This window comes from Ambystoma mexicanum, chromosome 10, assembly GCF_040938575.1.
Source record: "Ambystoma mexicanum isolate Mex_15411 chromosome 10, UKY_AmexF1_1, whole genome shotgun sequence".
Classification (NCBI taxonomy): Eukaryota; Metazoa; Chordata; class Amphibia; order Caudata; family Ambystomatidae; genus Ambystoma; species Ambystoma mexicanum.
The window spans coordinates 762,427,388-762,448,834 of NC_090932.1; the positions used below are offsets into that span (position 1 = coordinate 762,427,388).

The window sequence follows — 21,447 nt, forward strand, 5'->3', positions numbered from 1 at the left end:
CAGGACCCGAAACTGAAAGTGCGAGTCGCCAACCGCGAACCTCAGGTACTTCTTGTGCTTGGGATGGATCGGCACATGGAAGTAAGCATCCTTGAGGTCGAGAGACACCAACCAGTCCTGAAGCTGAAGGGCCTGGAGGACTTGAGAGAGAGTACCCATCTTGAACTTGTCCTTCCTGAGGAGTTTGTTCAAACCGTGCAAGTCCATGATGGGTCTCAATCCCCCATCTTTCTTTGAAATAAAAAAATAAGGGGAATACCATCCCTTGTCCCTCTCCGCTACAGGCACCAGTTCTATGGCGCCTTTCTCCAGCAGGGCTTGAATTTCCTGCGCAAGGAGCGGATCCGGACTCTGCAAAGAGAGGTTCCCCGGTGGATTGTCGTGAGGCCTCTGCCGAAAGGGAAGACAGTAGCCGTGGGTTATGATCTCCAAAACCCACACATCTGAAGTAATGGCACGCCACTCTACAAGATGCTGCGCCAGCCTTCCCCCAACCGGCGAACCATGGGACATGGCCTCATGACTGAGTGGTAGCGGATGCAGCGTTACCTGAGGGCAAAGAGGCAACTGCCCGAGCGGCCTTGGCACCACGGGTACCCTGTCATCCACCTCTGGTACCCCTGCGTTGGCCTCTTTGACTGCCAGCTCCTCTCGCTTTACTGAAGGACGAGTAATAGCGAAAGGAACCACCCCTCCATTGCTGTCCCCTAGGACGAAAAGGCGGAGATTGGCGAACTGCAGCGCCCAACGACTTCGCTGCAGCTTTGGAGGTATGCAACCTCAAGGCTTTCGTCAGCCTTGCTGCCAAAAAGGTGTTCACCGTCAAAGGGCATGTTGAGGAGCTGGGACTGCACATCAGGAGCGAACCCCGACTTCCGCAACCACGCAAACCTGCGTATCACGGTGCTCGCCGCCATGGACCTGCTGACGCATTCAGCCATGTCCAAACCCGACTGAACGGACTCACACATGGCATCCGTACCATCCTGGACCATAGCAAGGAAACCATACCGTTCGTCCCCTCCGGGAATATGGTCAGCTGCTAACGCAACACAGTTCCACAGAGTGTGTGTGAAACGAGACAAGGCACAAATGGAGTTGGCCGCCTGAAGCGCCATACAACCTGAAGAAAACACTTTCTTCGCCCAGCCATCAAAACGTTTGTCGTCCCTATAAGGAGGGATGGTAGGGTACGATGCCTGCTTTGCCAGGGCCGTGGCCGCCTGCACCACCAAACTCTCTGGAGTGGGGTGCCTGGTCAAGTAGCAGGGGTTGCTACTGGCTGGGCGGTATTTTCGCGACAAGGACCTGCCCACTGCCGGGAGACTCTCCGGAGCAGTCCAAGCCGCCACCACCCTTCTCTGTAGAGCCATATGAAACGGCAGTACCCGGTCAGTTGGGGGACCAACATCAAGGATGTCCGTGAGATCATCCTGCACAAACTCCCCTGGGGGGAGTACTTGGGAGCAGACCATCCCAAGTACTCGGAGACCCTAGCCATAAGGCGCCGGTACGAGGAATCGGCATGAGAGCCAGCCTCAAGCCTACAAAACTCTACCTCCGGAGAGGTGTCCAGTCCACTGGCATCATGCAGTGACTGCCTCAAGTCGTCAAATTGACTATGGGCCGAGACCATCTCATCTGGCACCTGACTAGGAACCAGGCCATCAGAATCCTCATCCACCTCCGAAATATATTCCAGGTGATGAAAAGAAGGCACCCGAGAGTGCTTGCTCTTAACCAGAGCCGTTCTAGGGGGTTCCCCCGTGCCACGGGGTACCTCCGACACCCCGGCCTCGAAAGGCGTCGAGTGAATCGGCGCCGGCGTCGAGAGAACAGGCATCGGCGCCGAGAGGATCGGCGTCGAGTAAATCGGCGTTGACGTCAGATGCAGCGCCGCCAGCATAGACGGCGTCGACCCAGTCCTCGAAGCCGGAGCTCCAAGCGTGTCCTTCGACGACTTGAGCGTCGCCGGCTTCGACTACTTCCTCTGAGCCGGAGCCTCGAGAAAGCCTGTCGACGCCCTTGACGCCTCAGGTGTCGATGTCTTCCTCAAAGACGAGTCTCCTTGTCCGAACGGGACCTCTCCCGTGACTCGGGCCCGACCACTTTTGCGAGCGGTGTGTCTCGACCTCTCACGGCAGACCCCACTCGGGGGCACGGACGGCTTACTACCCTGCGACTCGAGAATCGCCAGCATTTTCTTCCCGAAGGAAGCCCATCCCTCTGGCTTCGCACGGCTGGTGGGGTAAGCGACGTGCCGGGCAGAGTCCTCAGAAGAGGACCTGGAAGACGACCGCTGTCGGCGCTTCCGAGAATCCTCGAAGAGGCCGAGGAGTGGCGAGACCGACTCCTAGAAGGAGACACACAAGATTTCCGACGACGACGCGGAGAGTCACCTCTCGAATCATCCGTCGAAAGTCCTGCAGACTTTGACTTCCGGGGCTTGGACACCCGACCTACCGACAACAACTTCTTACGTTCCCGGAAAAAACGGAACTGAGGCTACGGGCGTCGTGCGTCCTACTTATCACATTGGATGACGTCGGAGGAGGTCCTCGACGACGGCGCATCGACGTCATCGACGCAGAAAAAAGTTTCCGAAGCAGCACAGCTGTGGTGATTACCTGTCATAGATATGGAATACGTTGGAGGACCCAATCCCCTCGAAATAGGACGTCCCTGGGGAAGGAGAAAGCATTGCCCATGCTCCTCGGCTGGGGGAACCTGATGGCGAACCTCCGGCACTTGGAGTTCATCGCAGTCGCGAAGTGATCGATCTGGGGTTCGCTCCATCATCGGAAGAGTCGATCCACTTGATCCTGGCGTAGTTCCCACTCGTGGCACGAGCGCAGCTCTCTGCTGAGAGCGTCGGCGATGGTGTTTTTTATTCCTGCCAGATGAAAAGGCACCAGAAACATCCCTTGGGCGACGGCCCAATGCCACAGATCCTGGGCTTCCTTGGATATGGCAGGGGATCTGGTTCCGCCCTGCTTCCGGATGTAGAACATCGTGGTGGTGTTGTCGGTGAAGATCCTCACCACCTTTCACTTGAGGGACGGAAGAAAAGACCAGAGGGCCCAGAACACTGCGCGGATCTCCAAGATGTTGATGTGGAGTGACTTCTCCTGCGGGAGCCAAAGGCCTCTCGCGTGAAGATCTCCGGAGTGCGCTCCCCAACCTTCCAGAGAGGAATCCGTCATCACTGTCACCTGGTGAGCTGGGGTCTGAAAGTCTGTGCCCGCCGACAGATGAGAGCGGGTACCCCACCACCGGATCGCCTGACGGAACGTCTCGTTGAGTGGGATCCTGTCCTCAAAGCTGGCCATCGACTGGACCCAGCGGACGTCGAGGAACTCTTGCATGGGGCGCATCCGAAGTCCGCAAAGGCGCACCAGATAAATGCAGGAGGACATCATCCCGAGGAGGGCTTTGATAGATCTTACCTTGGCCATGTCCTTGGTCAGCAGACGCTGCACCTTGCCCAGGATGGTCCTGGTCCTTTCCTCCGACGGCGAGGCCAGCCGCGCCACTCCCAGAAACAGGGCGACTTGCGATGGGACCAGGTGGGATTTTGGAAAGTTGATGGAGAACCCCAGGTCCGTGAGCAGCTGGACAGTCTTCACAGTGTGCTCCACGGCAAGCTCCCTTGTCTTTGCCCTGATGAGCCAGTCGTCCAGGTAGGGGTAGACGTGGATCCCCTGTAGGCGCAGCCGCGCCGCCACTGGTGTGAGGCACTTGGTGAACACCCTGGGTGGCGACTTCAATCCGAACGGGAGGGCCTTGAACTGGTAGTGCCGCCCTTGGACCACAAACCTGAGGAACTTTCGGTGTCTTTTTAGAAAGGGGATGTGGAAGTACGCATCCTCCAAATCCAACGACGACAAGAAATCGCCCTCCTCCAGCTGTCCCAGCACGTGCTGGAGGGTGACCATCCGGAACCTCTGTGCCTTGATGTACTTGTTCAGTCGTCGCAGGTCCAGGATGGGACGCCATCCTCCTGTCTTCTTCTTTACGAGGAAGTACCTTGAGTAAACTCTGGAGCCCCGAAGCCTCTTTGGGACAAGCTCGATGGCACCTTTCTTGAGCATCACCCTTACTTCCAACAGTAGTTGAGGGACGTCATTTTCCTTCCTGGCCACGGGTGGAACGCAAGGGCACTTCTTCTGGAACTCGAGGGCGTGCCCTTGGGCCAAGGCGTCCAGCACCCAACGGTTGGTGAAGATGGACTCCCACACGCTGACGAACCTCGTCAGCCGGCCTCACTCCGGGGTGCTTCGGCGGGGGCCCGACCCCACGGTCGGTTCAATCTAGTTTGGAGGCTGCCTTGTCTCCTTGACCTCCCCGTCGACGACAACGGGCACCACCTGACTTGCCGCGTCCCCTGTAGGCCTCCTGAGACGAAGATCTTGCCGCTTGGCGGTACGTCAAGGAGCCACTGCCGGATCCCTTGGAGGCACCTTGTCTGCCTCCGGCGCTCTGAAAGGACGGCCGTCGTTGTTGGAGCACTCCCAGTGCCCGGGCAGTCTCCGTGTCTGTCTTGATAGCCTGAAGGGACTCATCAACCGCCTTTCCAAACGGGTTGTTCCCGTCAAAGGGCATGTCCAAAACTTTGGCTTGTACGTCCTGGCGGAAATCCGTCGCCTTGAGCCATCCTTGTCGTCTCAGGCAAACGCTGTTGCCCAACTGACGGAAACCGGTGTCGGCGATGTCCGTTGCCACTGTGATGGCGTGGTTCGAAGCAATCTCACCTTCCTGTAAGATTTCAAGGGCCTCAGCCCTTTTGGCGTCCGGAAGGAAGTCCAATAGAGGAGCGATTTTGAACCACAACTCCCTGTCGTAGCGGGCTACGATAGCCAGGGTGTTGGCCGCCTTGATAGTCATCGCTGCGGATGAGATGACCCGTTGTCCCATCGTGTCCAGCTTCCTGACCTCGCCGTCCGGCGGGGAAGTTGATGTCGAGGCCGATGCCCCCCCCCAGCTTTCTTCTTTGCCGCTGCCGAGACGACCGAATCCGGGGTAGGTTGTGCCCGAAGGCACAAGGGGGCAGCGTCGGGGACCTGGTACTACTTCCCGTACCGGTCCCTCTTTGCAGGCGCCGTGGCAGGGTTCTTGAGGAGGGAGAGCCCCTCATCCCAGATGTCATCCAGAAGTGGTACAGCGAGGACCGTCTTCCTTTTAGCCTTGCGCCGTTGGTAAAGGAACCCTTCCTTTTTCTTCTCTTCGGGGCAGAGCTGGAAGAGCTCGGATGCCCTGGAAATCATGGCATGGAAAAATCCAATCTCGTCGGGCGGGGACGCCCGAGCAGGGGGCGACGGGGGGACACGTCCTGTCGTCGCCTCCGTCGTCATCTGTACTTGTCGTAGCTGTGTCCGTACCTGTATCATCCCCGTGGGTAGTTGACCGGAGGGGAAGGCAGTGTGCGCCGCAGAGGTGGGAGAGGTAGCGGAGGATGCGTCGTCCTCTTCTTATGCGGTGGACTTTCCGAAGGTCCCGGCTCCGGTCCCCCCGTCGGGTCTGGCTCAGGTACCTCCGTCGGGGGGAGGGGCAACCTTGTCCTTATCTCCGAGCATAAGGACTGAATTGCTGACAAAATGGCCGCCAAAGTGTCCTGCGGCACCGGAAACGACGGGCGCGAGGGCTCTTGAGGAACCTCGTTGGCGACACCGTCGCTCTCGTCGTCGCCCTCGACGGGATCCCTCCCGATGGGCTGGGCCTCCTCCAGACTTCGATGAGCTCTTCTTCAGAGGTTGTGTCCATATCCACGATGGCCACCTGCCCCTCCGCCTCCTTTTCCAACAGGGACTTCGTGGGGGTCTTCTCGATGGGCCTGAAAGATGACTCCCTCCGCGGTGGCAGGGAGACTCTGGATCCTGAGGTCGCCTCCACTGGCGTAGCCTCCACAGGCTGAGCCAGGGCCGCTGCGACATCCTCAATCGAGGTCTTAGCAGGGTGAATTAAGGCCATCGTCACCTTATGCATGCCCGGGGCCTTCACCTTGGGGGGGGGAGGGTCCAAGCCTCGCTCCCCCTCTGCCGGAATCTTCGAGATCGACCGGGGCCTCTCCAGAAGCTTTGCCGGGTTCTCGGACTTCCTCTTACCCGAGCCGGAGCGTTGGCTCGTTGTTGATGGCGCCGGGGAGGATGCGCCCTGCCTGGCACCTAAGGAGCCCGACCGTTCGGTGCTCCCGGTGCCCGCGGACTCGCAGTGCTTGGCCTTTTGTTGGGCCCCCGTCGCCGGGGCGCCCTCACAGGACTTAGAAGATCGCTCGGACTTCTTCCTCTCGCCTGACGGGCTCTTACCTTCCAGCCAGTTGGCGAGACGGAGGTGGCGATCCTTCATGGTCCGCTCCGACATGTTCCCACAAAACGCACAGTCCTTCTCCACGTGCGTCTTGTCCTCATGGAGACAGTAGAGGCATAACAAATGCTCGTCCTCCTTGAACACATTCTGAAGCTGGCATGCAGGGCAGGTCCTGAACAGCTTCCCGGGCGTCGAGCTTCCTTTCTCCTGGGCCCTGTTCGGGGTAGCCCTCAGAACTTCTGGAATCCTCCAAAAGCGTATCTCGACGGAATCTTCACCCTTGAAGGGCGTATAAAACTCTGCAAAGGGTCCCCGTTGATCGGATGTAGAAACGGTGGAGGTTGAGGCTCTTTTTAACCGAAAAATTAGAAAAATCTCCTGAAAAAGCGCAAAAACGCAGCAAAAGCTCGAGAGCTACAGCACGAGGACTCCCAACACTTGAACGTGCGGTAAAAATCTGAGGATGGTTGCCATAGGCGGGGCTTAGGGAGAGGGCAGTCATTGGCTGGGGACAGTATGACCCAGAGACCAGTGATTGGTTACTACTAAGAAAGACAGATCAGAAACGAAACTGATACTGATTTTTTCTATACCAAGGATTCCCGGCCTGACGACGGGGAATATTCATGAGCAGGTGAATCCATGCCAGACCCCATGCTGGAGAAAACAGAGGTACTCCCCCCGCTGCTAGAGATGCTTAACGAAGCATATGAAGCTGGGAAACTACCGGAATCCTTACGTGAAGCAGTCATTATACCACTTCCCAAACCCAATAAGCCTGGAAGTGACTGTGGCTCTTTGTAGATGTTAAACCAAGACAGCAAGATTCTAACAGCGGTCTTGGCAAATAGACTGAAGGTCATCAATAAGTTAATATATCCCAATCAGACAGGATATGCCCCGAATAGGAACATCTCAAATAACCTTAGGCGACTTCACCGAGTGTTAGGCAGAAACCTGTGCAGTTCCCTCTGGGACCACTGCAAAAGATTTAAGACTACAGGTGTTTGGCAGTAAACCCACTTGATAGCAGTCTGTACCACACAGATTCACTTGGTAGCTGTGGCTGAGCAGTCAGACTTCCCTCAAGAAGAGTTAGGTAGTATACAGAGTATTCACAATAGGTCAAAAAGAACACAATGGAACAAGTAAACACTGACCAGGGCTTGGTGTAAAAGAGATATAATTATTTATTTAAAACCACATCTAGAAAAACACACAGGCACTAATAGTAAGCAATTCAAAAACACGGTCACTAAAAGATACACACTCCCTTAAAAGAATATTAGACAAGTCTTAAGTAAAGTCCCCCTTATTTTCAGACAGCGGTGAGCGCTTAACGTAGATGGCACTCTAATAATTCGTTTTTAAAGGGAGAGAAAAGCAGAGAATAAATTGAAACAGATCCCAACACTTTTACAAGAACACAACAAGAGAGGAAGGCAAAGTAAAACTGTGAAGTTAGAGTTCAGTAGGCCGGATCCACTTTAAGAGGATCAAACGAAATGTGTCCAAGGTCACACGGTTGCAGTGCACAAGAGTCTTGCAAAGGTTCAAAAAGTGTTGGACCAAAAGAAAGGGACCAGTTAGAAGGTCAATGCGGCAGCCCAGTCCAGAAGGTTAAGGGGTCATTATTACCTTGTAGCAATCTTTAGAAAGGGAGGCCTGGCGGACACAGTACCTTAAAGTGGTGAGAATACTCCAGCGGGGGCAGTTGTTCCAGGCAGCGGATGCAAGTCGATGCTTCGTCCGGGGGAAGAGAGGATCTCGTTGGGGAGGAAGACAGGAGTCTGTTGCACTGCCAGGGAAGAAAAAAGCTGCAGAGTTTCTCGGGTACAAGGAGCGGTCCGTTGATTCGCGGTTCAGTGGTGAGTGGCTATCCGGCTGCCGGGGTGCTTGGCACGGGCAGTTCGACCACAAACCGGTCTGGGGTACGAAGAAAGAAGGTAAACTGGTTGTGCCCACCAGTCAGGGGAAGAAGCCTCTCCAGCCGGGAGATCTTCTCTGTCGTCGGGAAGTGGTGAGTCGGTTCCGCAGGGCTCCACCGGTGGTGTTGTCGTGGTAGGTAGGCTCAGCTTCTCCCTCGTCGGATTCTCAGGTCCTGTGGCGACTTCTGAAGTTCCAGTCCCCAAAGCCCTGCTTTTATGCAGCACACCCCCATTCACTCAGCCTAGCTGTCAATCAAACATGCTAAGTGATGAGCCGGCCGGCTCACCACTTGGGCCAATCACACAAGAGTGCGACTTGAGTTACCAAGGTAACTCAGTCCAGGGTGCCTAAACCCCCTCCCAGACCCCCCTGTGGTACCCAGACAGAGTGGCACCGCTTTTGGAGGCTTCTGTGGAGAAGCCCGCCAAAAAGTGGAACAAAGGGCTCGACTTGGGTTGGAGTCACAGAAGAGAACACAAACGCCATTTTAGAATCGAGTCCTGGCAAAAAATACCAACCGGCGAATTAATATTAATTAAATAAACCAGCGGTATGTTCGAGGCTATGAGGATTAAATAATTAAAGTTGGTAGCCTCGAACAATGGGAAAATCCCATAGGTATATATTTGCGGTCGAATATAAAAAGTAGTTTCCACTGCCACCAGCCAAAACTCGATCAGGGGGGACGGAGACGTTCCCCCTCGACTAACAGATCCCGGGGCAATCGAATTGCCCCGACCAGTATGTCCACAATATGATGGTTTGTACTGGTTTCTGTTAATAATTTGGGACTAGTAAAGCCAATGGTGACTTTACATGCCCTGGGAGACAGTGTAACACACATAGTAAAAACACATGAGACCCTATGGAGTAAAGGACCCCATAGCCCATAAAACACATTAACAGTCAAAGGAACACCATAAATCATGTCCAAGAGTGGGAGGAGAAAGAAACAAACTCCAGAAATCCAACAAAGCTGCTGGGGGACTCACTAGGTTAGGAAATTCAGCCTAAAGAGAGAATTCTCCCTAACACTGAGTCATTGAACATACTAATGGAGAAGCAGGCGAGATGGAGATAGTATCATTAGATGCGATCAAGGCATTTGACTCGGTCAAATGGCCCTGGTTAACGGCGGTCCTAGCCAATTATGGTATGGGACCAGGATATCTTAAATGGGTCAAACTGTTATACAGCGCACCACTATCTAGAGTGAAGACAGGAGCTGTAGTTTCTGAAAGGTGGCAACTCAGTAGAGGTACCAGACAGGGATGCCCATGGTCCCCCATGCTGTATATTTTAGCCTTAGAACCCCATGCGATTTATTTAAGACATCAATATGATGCAATAGGTATTGTCGTCGGGGAGACACCACATCTAATTTCATTGTATGCAGATGACATGTTACTGTATTTGCGCTACCCAGAAGAGAACCTCCAATATATATTGGAAGTGATGAAGAGGTTAGCAGAACTATCAGGTATAGCTGTGAATCCCAGTAAGTCCTGTATGTTCCCGCTGGGTAGATGTAGAGGGCTCCCATTAGAGCATTTGCCGATCCTACAGATACCGTGGGAGGTTACCACATTCAGATATCTTGGGGTAGACATATATCATACGGTAGAAGCTGAACATAGGCATAACACGGAGAGAACAGCTAAGAAACTGGAGAGTAGCATGACGTTTTGGGTGAAGCTCCCCTTGGCAATGATGGGACGAGGGGCGATGCTCAAGATGGTGGCGCTGCCCATTGTTGCACTGCTTCGCGAACATCCCATACTCAATACCCAGGAAATTCTTTGCTAGGCTGGATGGCATATGCAGGGAATTCTTATGGCACGGGATGAGGAACAGGGTAGCCGTGTGGAAATTACAAAATCCATACGGGAAAGGAGGCATTAAATTACCAAACTGGGAAGTCTATTATGTAGTGAGCCAACTACAATACGTAGCCAAATGGCTCTCTGATGATCTTGCCTTAGAACACAGGCTGTTTCAGAGGGACTGCGCCCCATACTTTCTACAAGAGATGATATGGTTGCCTAAATCGGAGTTGGGAGGCCGCCCGGAGATGTTGGGCCTTGGGTGGGGGATGTGGCAAAGAGCATGCCGATTAATGAACAAGCCATCCCCCGTACTCACCACAGATCCCATTGGTCACAGTGGTGGGAAGAGAAAAGCAACTGAGACTAATGATTAGGAAGCAATGGGAACTGGTAGGGATAGCAACGATGGGGGATGTGTGGCAGGAGGGGAAGATACTGGAATTTGGGGAGCTGGTGGAACTAATGGGGTTGAGTGTGGGGCAATATATTACGTATCACGGGGTGGGGCAATGAATGAAAGATACCTGGTCTGAAGTGGCAATGGCGGAGGAACCGGACGCCACTATAGATACGATCTATGATATAGCAGAAGGAGGACACAAAACATCTAGATTATATGAGATGATAATGTCCCAAGGGGCAAGTCGGTGGTGTAACTTAGGCTGGACTGGGAAGAAGAAGTAGGGGCCCCGATGAGTGATGGGATGTGGGAGAGAGCACAAGGATATCATAAAAAAGTATCGAGAAATGCTAGGTTACAGCAGATACAGTTGTATACAACTCACAGGGCATACCTGACGCCACAAAAGATATCTAAATTTAAAAACGCTGGACGTCAAGTGTGCCCAAAATGTAATGAGGGAAATGCAGGAATGGTGCATATGTTTTGGGCGTGCCCATTGATAGAGAGATACTGGGGAGAAATAGCACAGAAAATGGAAGACAAAGGGATCCACATGAAGGTGGATTCTGCGTGGGCTTGTTTGATAGGAGGGTTCCCCAGACCACATAAGAAACATGTAAGCAAACTGAAAGATCTAGCGTATGTCCTAGCAAAGAGAAGGAATGTGATGGGTTGGAAGGCATGTCATAGACCCAAAATGGAAACGTGGTGGAAGGATCTGCAGAAGTGGGCGGAGGCGGAAACAGTGCTATGGCAGGAAGCGTGTAAAGGGGAGATAGAAGAAGAAGCCGGAACCCTATTGGGTTGGAGGCAACTGATTGCTGAATTATTTGGGCCTTTGCATGACGGACCAAATGATGGAGACTCAATGAGTTCTGTCGAAGAGGAACCCCCACCGCAAGAGGTAGAGACTGGAAATGAGGGGGAATAGGCTTGGGAGCGGGAGGGACGGGGAGATACAGTGGGCTGGAATAAAACAATTTATGTTTATTTGTGATTGACATTATGCTTCCACTGGAAGTTTGGTTTGAGTTGTTATTTTTTTAATAAAATTGTTTAAAAAAAAAAGAATGGTTGATGGAATAAATCGAAAGGAGTCTTGATTTGCACTTCAATGTTTGTGCTATCCTTGTAAACCTATGTTGGTTTAGTACCACTAAATGAGCATAGTTGAAAAATAAATATATTTTTGGTAATAAATACTGAATCATTTTTTCTTGCTATCCTCGTTCTCTCGGTCCATTGTTCGGTTTATACCCTAGAGGACCGTGAGTATATCAGGTAGCCTTTATTTTTGAGATTAGAGGCCTCGTAGGACTCTGGGCCGGGACAGGCAAAGGAGTAGCAGGCAGCCTCTGTTGCATCTCAGACTCTAATGTGTGGAGAGTCATAAGTGTGCCTAACAACATATCGCTAGGAGGTGGCTGAGGAGTGAGTGGAACAGCCGGCAGCAGCTGCGGTGGCTGAGGAGTGAGTGGAACAGCCGGCAGCGGCTCTGGGCTGGAGCGCCTCCTTGGGCTAGCTGGTGAACCAGGCTCGCCCTGCAGAGATATGAGTGCACAGTCCGCTTTGTGGTCGGAGTTGTAGCCCTAGGGTAAATTGTCCTCATCGGAGCTCAACTAGATATGGGCGGGCTCCCTCAGATAATTCCTTGACTTAGTCAGGGACATCCTCACCTGCCTACTCCGTAGGCAGTGGTAATTCCTTCGTCGTACCAGACTCCTTCTGGAAAGAAGAGATAATGGGTGCTTGAGTAGACACGCCAGCCTTGGTCGTCGGCGCTGCCGCCCACGTAGCAGTCGTCTGTGCAGGCAAAGACAATGGCGTTGTCGCTGTCATCTTGGTGGCAGCGATCACGGCAGTAGCAAGGCTCCCTTTCAACGACATAGTGATGGTCGCAGACAGGGCAGTCGACGGGATCCTTAACGTGGATGTCCTGGATGTAGTCGACGGGACCTTGGTCCTCGAAGGGATCGTGGTCATCGGCAGGATCGTGGTGGACGAGGTGGATGTCCTTGAAGACGAAGCCATCGTCGACAAAGTCGTGGTCTTGGTCGACGACAGTGTCGATGACAGTGGATGCGAAGAGCCACCCGAGGACCTCTCCTGTGTAGCCTTGTCCAAGGAAGACACTCGAAGCTTCGAAGGTGTAAGGTACTTCCTCTTAGAAGGAGCAACCCTAAATGGCAGGATCACTGGACGGAGACAGGGAATGTGTGCTTCCTGAACTGAGTCACACAGCCGCGGCGACCCTAGTGGGACCTGTAGAGTGGTGCTTTTGGACCCACATGCAAGGGGCATCCTCAAAGGACCTAGACGCTCATGGGATCGGCCGGTCATGGATGAGGCATGACTGCACCCGGAGACCGAGTTGGAGGCCTTCCCCCAACTTGAGCTATGCCGGCAACCTGCTGCAACGGTCCTTTTTCATCTGCCTCGAAAAAACCACAGCAAATCTTGCATCCTTCCTCATCGTAGTCTGAGTGTAGGTAATACAAGCACTTGAGGTACTGACGCTTGACGTAGACATTCCGTAGTAAACATTTCGCACACATCTTTTCTCTTCGGACATTGTGGAAGGCGCAAAGTAGGTCCAAGCCTGGGTCTCTGAACTTGAAGAAAGTACTGGCGAAGCAAATCTTCACTTACAATGGATCCCCGCTGCCGTTAGCCGATAAACTATTGATGGAGGAGAAAATCGGAGAGAAAAAACAAACATGTATCTAAAAATCTCATATTCGAAAAGGACTCCCAACACTGAAACGTGTGGTAAAAATCTGAACACGGCCACCAGGGGTGGAGCTTAGGGAGATGACTGTCATTGGGTGGGGGCAGTATTACCCAAAGGACAGTGATTGGTTTAGAGGAGAAATGCAGTTTTCAGGCTAAAGCAAAACTGATTTTCCTTTTAACCAAGTATTGCCAGCCTGATGGGGAATATTCATGAGCATGTGAATCCATGCCAGACCCCATGCTGGAGAATTGTTGTGTTAGGGAGAATTCTCTGTAAAGGCTAATTTCCCAAACCTAGCGAGTCCCCCAGCAGCTTTGCTGGATTTTTGGGGTTTCTCCTGCTAAGAGTGAGACTCTTTTCCTCCCACTCTTAGACATGATTTGAGGTGTTCCTTTGACTTTGTATGTGTTCTATGGGGTCCTTTACCCCATAGGGTTTCATGTGTTTTTGGTATGTGTGTTACACAGCACCCTCCGTGCAGTAACCCAGGGGTGTCACAGCGACCCCCAAACATAGACTCCATACCCTGGGAGTGACTACTGTCTCCCAGGGCATGTAAAGTCACCATTGGCTTTAATAGTCTTACATTTTGAACAGAACCAGTACAAACCATCATATTGTGCACGTACTGGTCGGGGCAATTCGATTGCCCCGGGGTCTGTTGTTTGAGGGGGCACTTCCAGTCCCCCCGACCGATTTTTGGCTGGTGGCAGTGGATACTACTTGTTATATTCGACCGCAAATATATTCCTATGGGATTTTCTCATTGTTCGAGGCTACCACTTTTTAATATAGCCTTGAACATACCGCCGGTTTATTAAATTAAAATAAATTCTACGGTTGGTATTTTTTGCCGAAACTTGGTTCCAAAATGGCGTTTGTGTTCGCTTCTGTGACTCCAACCCAAGTCGAGCCCTTTGTTCCACTTTTTGGCGGGCTTCTCCACAGAAGCCTCCAAAAGTGGTGCCACTCTGTCTGGGAACCACAGGTGTTGTGGGAGGGGGTTTAGGCACCCTGGACTGAGTTGCCTCGGCAACTCAAGTCGCACTCTTGTGTGATTGGCCCAAGTGGTGAGCCGCCCGGCTCACCACTTAGCATGTTTGAGTGACAGCTAGGCTGAATGAATGGGGGTTTTCTGCATAAAAGCAGGGCTTTGGGGACTGGAACTTTAGAAGTCGCCACAGGACCTAAAGAATCCGAGGAGGGAGAAGCTGAGCCAACCTGCAATGACGACACCACCGGTGGAGCCCTGCTGAACCGTCTCACCACTTTTCCCGATGACAGAGGAGATCTCCAGTCCGGAGAGTCTTCTTCCTTTGACTGGTGGGGATAACCAGTTTGCCCGCCTTTTTGCCTTCCTGGACCATCTCGTGGCTGCCTTGCCCGTGCCAAGCACCCCGGCAACTGGAATACCACGGCTTACCACTACCGCGAAGAAAAGGGTGGTACCTTGTAACCGGGAAACTCCACGGCTGGTTTCTTCCCTGGTAGCGCAACGACCTTCAGCTTTCCTCCACGTCGAGACCTCCTCTTCCTCTGGACGAAACACTGACTTGCACCCGCTGCCAGGAACAACTGCCCCCGCTGGAGCGTTCTTCCCACTTTCAGGTACTGTGTCCGCCTGGCTTCCCTTGCGACAGATCGTTCGTGGTGATAATAAATCCTCGACTTTCTAACCTGAGTTAGCCTAGGACCTGTTAACTAACTTTTCCTGACTTGATCTCAACCTTTTTGTCAACTATCTACAAAGACTTTTTGGGCATAACCCCACTGTGTGATCCTGGACACATTTCGCTTGCTCTCTCTAAAAGTGGGCCTGGCATTTGAACTTCCTTGCTCTCCAGTAGACATTGCCTAACCTGCCTCACTGTGGTTCTTTGAAAAGTATTGAAATTGTGTGCTTTCATAACTTTGCCTTTTCCCTCCCTTTTTCTATAACTTATTAGAGTGCCATCTTATGTTCAGCGCTCACCTCTGTCTGAAAATAAGTGGTGTTTCTCACTAAGACTTGTCTAATAAGTAATTAGGGTTGTATATACATATATAATAGTGACTGTGTGTTTAATTTACTTACCTCTTTGTGCTAGTGTAATTTACAAGTGTGTCTTTAAATAAATAATTATATACTTTTACACCAAAGCTCTGGTCAGTGTTTGCTTGTGCTACTGTATCTCTGTACCTATTGTGTATACTCTATATACTGCCTAACTCATTTTGAGAGAGGTCTGACTGCTCAGCCACAGCTACCAGGTAAATCTGGGTGGTGCAGACTGCTACCAATTGGGTTTACTGCCAAACACCTGTAGTCCTAAATCTTTTGCAGTGGTCCCTAAGGGAACTGCACAGGTTTCTGCCTAACATTACGCACTGGAATCAACAACAGGGGAAGGGACAGGGGTCGCATTTAGTCAGAACGTCAGGTGTAGGAAACGGATTGCCACTAACTAACCATACTAAAAAGTAGAAATGACCTTACCGTAATTTCCTTTCTATGGATTCTTCTCCCGCAGATTTGTCATCATGATAGATATCCATCTTCCAGCTCTGCTGTTCGGAAAATTCTTCAACAGGGGGTGTAGTGGGCCTTGACTCGGCCATCGATTGTCGATCCATCTTGTCTGGCTCTCGATTGTCGGCTCTGGATGCGACTCCAGGCATCGTACATATACCACGTCACTAGGCCCGTGACTCAGTTCCTGCAAATCTTTACCCTTGCGATTGAACACTGCAGAAGAAAAACCACAGGAGGAGGGTAACCAACCATTAAAACATTAACAAGGGTACACCCCAACAGGCCGACCCCACAACAATGCGTTTGTTCGCAGAAACGGTCATCCCAGAGCCATCACGAGATGCCTTCTCGTTTGGACAAAAGTGACAACCAGTAGAACTTTCTGTGCAGGGACGAATGGGAGGGTCGATGAGGAATCTGCAGGAGAAGAATCCATAGAAAGAACATTACGGTAAGGTAATTTCTCCTTCAATGGATTGCTATTTTCCCCCCGCAGATTCCTCCTCATGATAGACTCCCCAAGCAGTTAGGATAACGGAGGAGGACAGAAAGATTTAAACCAGTAGATTCTGCAAAACTGCTCTACCGAACATAGCATCAGCTCCCTGTGCAATGTCCAAGGCATAGTGCTTGGTGAAGTATGACCAAGTGGCCACCCAGCAAACTTCCTTAAGAGGGATCCCTCTCTGGAGGCCGAGACCCCTCTGGTCGAGTGGCCCCCGATTCCCACTGGAAGCTCCTTGCCTGCCAATTGGTAACACTCGGCTATGCACAAGATGATCCACCGTCACAGGGTTGTTTACTGACTGCAAGGCCTTTTCTAGACAAGGAAAGGGCCACAAACAACTGGTCTGATTTCCTAAACTCAGACGTAAGAGCAACATAGAAGCTTAACACTCTCTTGGGATCAAGACGATGGAACCGCTCTTCCTCCATCAAGGGATGTGGAAGGGGGGGTAGAAGACAGGTATGTCAATAGACTGACATATGTAATTCTGAAACCACCTTAGGAAGGAATCCGAGCCTGATTTTAAGAGAGATGTTTTCATGAAAGAACATCAGGAAAGGGGGTTTGCAGCACAAGGCTTGTAGTTTGCCAACCCTCCTAGCAGACGCGATGGTGACCAAAAAGGACATTTTAAGGGACAACAGTTGCAAAAGAACATGAATGGATAGGCTCAAAAGGAGTCGCCATCAAGAAGGTCAACACCAGATTAAGATACCAATCTGCGACAACAAAGGGGGTTGGCGGAAACTTGTTGAGAAGGCCCTTCAGGAACAAAGCGAAAAATGAACCTTGGCCTGGGGATCTCTTCAACACAGACAGGGCCGCCTAATACCCTTTCACTGTGGCAACCCGAAGGCGTACAAAGTACAATAAGAACCTCGAGTAAACCCGAGCCGTGTTTCCCAATGCAGCGTGCGGAAAAAAGCAACTATATATATATGACGCCTGATGTCACGTCCGGAGCCAACGATCGAGAGCCAGACAAGACAAATCGACGGCCGAGTCAAAGTCCACTACGCCCCTGTCTAAACATTTTCGAACAGAGACCACACAGGTGGCAACAGTGCATGGTACAAGAACCTCTAACATAAAATAACGGTATGATTTATCAAAACTGTAAACAGGAAGCTATGTCTGAGGAAGACCAGAGGAACATTTCTATTTGGTATACATAAGAAAATAAATGTGTGACTCAGTGGAACTGTAAAAGCAACAGAGAACATGGAAAAGTGAGAGGGCAATTTCCAGATACATTTGGTTAAAAGGGTTTAGTTTAGTTTATTATTTGTATAGCGCCGCCTGGCCCTAGGGCATCCGGGCGCTTGCGATGAATACAACAAGAATAATGAATACAACAAGAATAATGCAGCAGAAATGTACAAATCGATTACATATTTACAAATTTACAGTCTTGGTGCATGCTGTGCATGTTTAGCACCAGGTAACAGCACGCAGACCAGTTGTTTGAATTTCTTTTTCTTTAAATAGTGGTGGGGTCAAGTAGATGGCTTAGGTTTTGGACAGAGGACAGAACCAGTTTATGTAAGACATCCTGACTAGAACCTTTCATTTTGAGTTATTGGATAGAGAATCACTCCCAAAGCAGTAGGGGTAGGTGAGAGATTTTCTTTTTTCTTTAATAAAACCTAAAGTGTTTTGCAAACCTGTCCGGTTGTCCGCATCCCCTCTCCGATCCACCACAGGAGGCATTAGTGGAAAAGGTGGTCAGATTAAGGGGGCAGGGTGATGCTTCAGGTGTATGGACAGGCACGGCCCGCAGCTGGGTGTCGTGCTCCTCAAGTAATAGGGGCAAATCCAGTGCGGATCCGATAACGATATCTGCCGGCAAACCGAGGACTTTTCAGGGTTGGGCAGATCATCGAAAGACATTTTAAAAAAGCTTGACGGGCGTGTTCCCGAAGCAAACAGAGTGCACAGAAAAACGGCACTGCGGTGACAGCAAATATAATGGCCCCAACGACACATCTGGCACGGTTCTCGTAGGTGTATTGAATGGAGCCTCGCTGTGCCCGCCTGGCGGCAGTATCGTTTCTGAAGACAGCTGTGCTGTGAGCAGCATATCAGATGAGGAATCCATTAGTACCAAGAATTCTTCCTCACCTAAAGACTTTTTGAGGGCTGAATCTACCATTGTTGGTAGAGGATCGACTCCAAGACCTGGAGCCAATTCTTTCTGCTCAGATTAGAAAGCACTATCCAGATAATGTTTAGATTCAGAGGTCAGGGACAGAGTTTCTCTGTCTTACATCCAGTCCATTCAGCAACCAGCCAAAACCCTATACATAGTACATTTTATCACAACTAATGAATATTTGAATACAAGTGATGACAATATTAAATTAGAAGGAGAGAAAGGGACACATTTATATTCTTACCAGGGGGATGACAAATGGATCTTTGAAGCTGAGGCTTGCTGCAATTGTGAGCACTGGATCTAAACAGCAGAACAACGCTGCAAAGAGAATCATTTTCCCAATATGCGGCTCAACTGGCAACCTAGCTAAATGGAAACCCAAGGGGGTTAATTCTTCTTGTTTATCCAAAGCATTCTGTAAGAATTAAGCAAAGTATTTTAGTAAATATTGTAGTACAACAAAAATTAAAAACACTTTCACATTCAACACAACAAAAATAAGTACATCACACAAGAATAATTTGTATGTTGAAGACCTTCAGCAAACTTGAAGTATTATATATAAGGTTGGTTACTAAATGGTATGTATTTGGGCCCCACAAAAATGCATTTATTGTAATATCTTCAGGAGTCCGCTTGTGACCTGTATCCTTCACAAAATGTGGGTGTCCAAGATACCAGAGGTGTATCACATCTAACAAGCAATTTCTGGAAAAGTTAACTTGATCATAGCTCCACAATTTCTTTTAACAAACCTGATTTGGGAAAACACTTTTTTTAACATATTTAGGCAAAAGACAGATTACATATCTATACTGCATTTTGTAGAACCTGTACAAATAATCTTGCTCGGGGTGGGAGGGGGAGAGAGCGGGGAGGAATAGCCTACAAAGGTGCCCTGCAAATGTTAACTAGGCTGCTTCTATTCTGATGGAATGAGCCTGTACTATAGAAGAAATTACATACAACTGTTGATTTTCTTTCTGATGGATTAGCCGTTCCTTCCACGGATAACATAGCTTTGATATTCTCACTTATGTGCCAGCCAAGTTGGGAAACTTTCTTCCACCAGGGGGTGCAGTACATCTCTTTGTTGGCTTCACCTAGCGCCGGACGTTAGGTGGAGACACGTCCGACCAGCATATATAGTGCTCCCACACACTTTGACCACAGTTCTGCCCTTTCATGTAGCATGGAGCAGCAGAGGGACCACAGAACAGATTAGGCGTACAAGCTATCTGCAAAGAGGGATAGGTTGGGAGGGAAATTAAAAATGTGCGGGTGGAAGGACTAATCCATCAGAAAAAACATTACCGAAAGGAGAGTAATTTTTTATTCCAATGGATTCCTTCCTCCCACAAATTCGTAATTTTAGACATTTTCAGATGGCTAGAGAAATCTGAAGGAGAGCAGGATAACCAAAACCAGAAAGGTCTGGTGGACTGCTCACCCAAAAGAAGTGTTAAGATTGATTTCCAAAATCAGCCCCAGTGGGATGATTTTAGAGGCCATATTATGGTGGGTATGGAATACCCAAGTCACAGGGCGCTGAGTGCTCTTTTTGTACTGACCTCGGCGTCACATCCGGTCCTGATGCTGACTCGATTCCAAATGGCGCACCGTACTGGGAAAGGTTTTCCTAGAGTGCTGCAAAGCAAAATAATATATCTAAGATAAGGAATCGATGGGACGACACTTTCCAGAAATATACATTCACCCTTGGGAAAAATAGCATTCAGGGAGCGTTCTTCAAAGCTCTTCAACTATTATCATAAGGGTAGTAACAAGACCCCTTCTAAGTCCCCAATTTTGGAAATCAAGAAGACTAGGAGACGGCCAAAGGCCCTCTGGTTATAGATCGCAAAACTTTTTACCTTCTTTCACCAGGCGGAGGGTGATGTTGCATGGTCTCGTTCAAGGATGCACAGAGCGATGGTCCAAGGAGAGGTTCCCGACACGCAAGGAAAAGAAACAGCACCACAAGGGATCCCGCTCTCAGAGTGGATCCTCGCACCAGCATTCTTCCTCCTCTTCGGAACTGTAGAAGGTACCTTTTACCACCCAATCCTCCACCCCAGTGGAATGTAAATAATTTCACCATAAGATGCTTGCCATCTTTGCCAAGCACCGGCAGTTTTTGGCCTCCGCTACCTTGACGATGTGCCCAAGACAAGCTGGGTGGCAGCTATACGATTTCTCAGTTTTTGTGATATTCATCTTGTGCACTTTTGCATTTAAAGCGAATGGCTACTAGAGGTGGCTAGCACCCGAAAATGGCCTTGCCACAAGATTTTCGATTGTCCTTTGGCCTTCTTCATGCTTTCTCAGGTCAGGAAAATTAAAGTTACTCACTGTAGTGATTAGAGTACTCAGTCCATTGTCAACTTTCCTCCATCCTTGTGGGCGTCCCCCAACATGGGGACAGTACCGGAACCTTTGGCAGGGAAAAATGGAGCTTCCCCTAAAAATTTAGTATAGCGGCCAGGGGGATACGGGGGGGACGACGACGGTGAGGGGTGCGGTCTCGGACATGGGAATGCCCTGCAGAGGCCATGCCCTACGGCCACTCATCTCAGTCCCCTTTGAACACATTGGATGCTTAGCTACCTGGCTACACTTATTACCCAATAGCCATTGGTAAACTAGCGAGGGAAGGTGGGTGGGACGTATGGAGGAAAGGGGACTATGGACTAGGAGTACTAAAGTCACTACGGTAAGCGACTTTAATTACTCATATGTCCCGTCCCCTTTAATCCATCCTTGTCGGCGATTCCACGAACAAGAACATAGGGTGGAGCTGTGACAACCTGCCTCATTACTAGGACGAAGCGAAAAAAAAGATTCTTCAGAACCACCTACCAAGCTCTGCATCACACCTGCAGCTGGTGTCCAGCGAGTCGTGCTTATAGAAGGCCGACAGTGTGGCCCAAGTAGCCGACTTGCTGATAACATCCCAAGAAGCATGTCTCTTAAACGGGACAGCCGTGGCCTTAGCTCTGACCGCATGGACATGAATCCCCCTCAGAAACAGATTTGCCCATGGCTGTGTACGCCTCCCTAATGGCCTGAACCATCCA

The 21,447-nt window shown here is 50.5% G+C and overlaps 1 protein-coding gene across 2 annotated transcripts in view; it reads right to left on the reverse strand.

Moving 5' to 3' along the window:
• DHX36 (DEAH-box helicase 36) overlaps nucleotides 1-21,447 on the reverse strand; it is a 1,119,030-nt gene that overhangs the window by 490,548 nt on the left and 607,035 nt on the right. For both annotated transcript variants that reach the window (XM_069618410.1, XM_069618409.1), the window contains exon 18: nucleotides 18,612-18,785. In XM_069618410.1, the coding sequence (XP_069474511.1) occupies nucleotides 18,612-18,785 (174 nt within the window). The remainder of the gene's footprint in view (nucleotides 1-18,611; nucleotides 18,786-21,447) is intronic.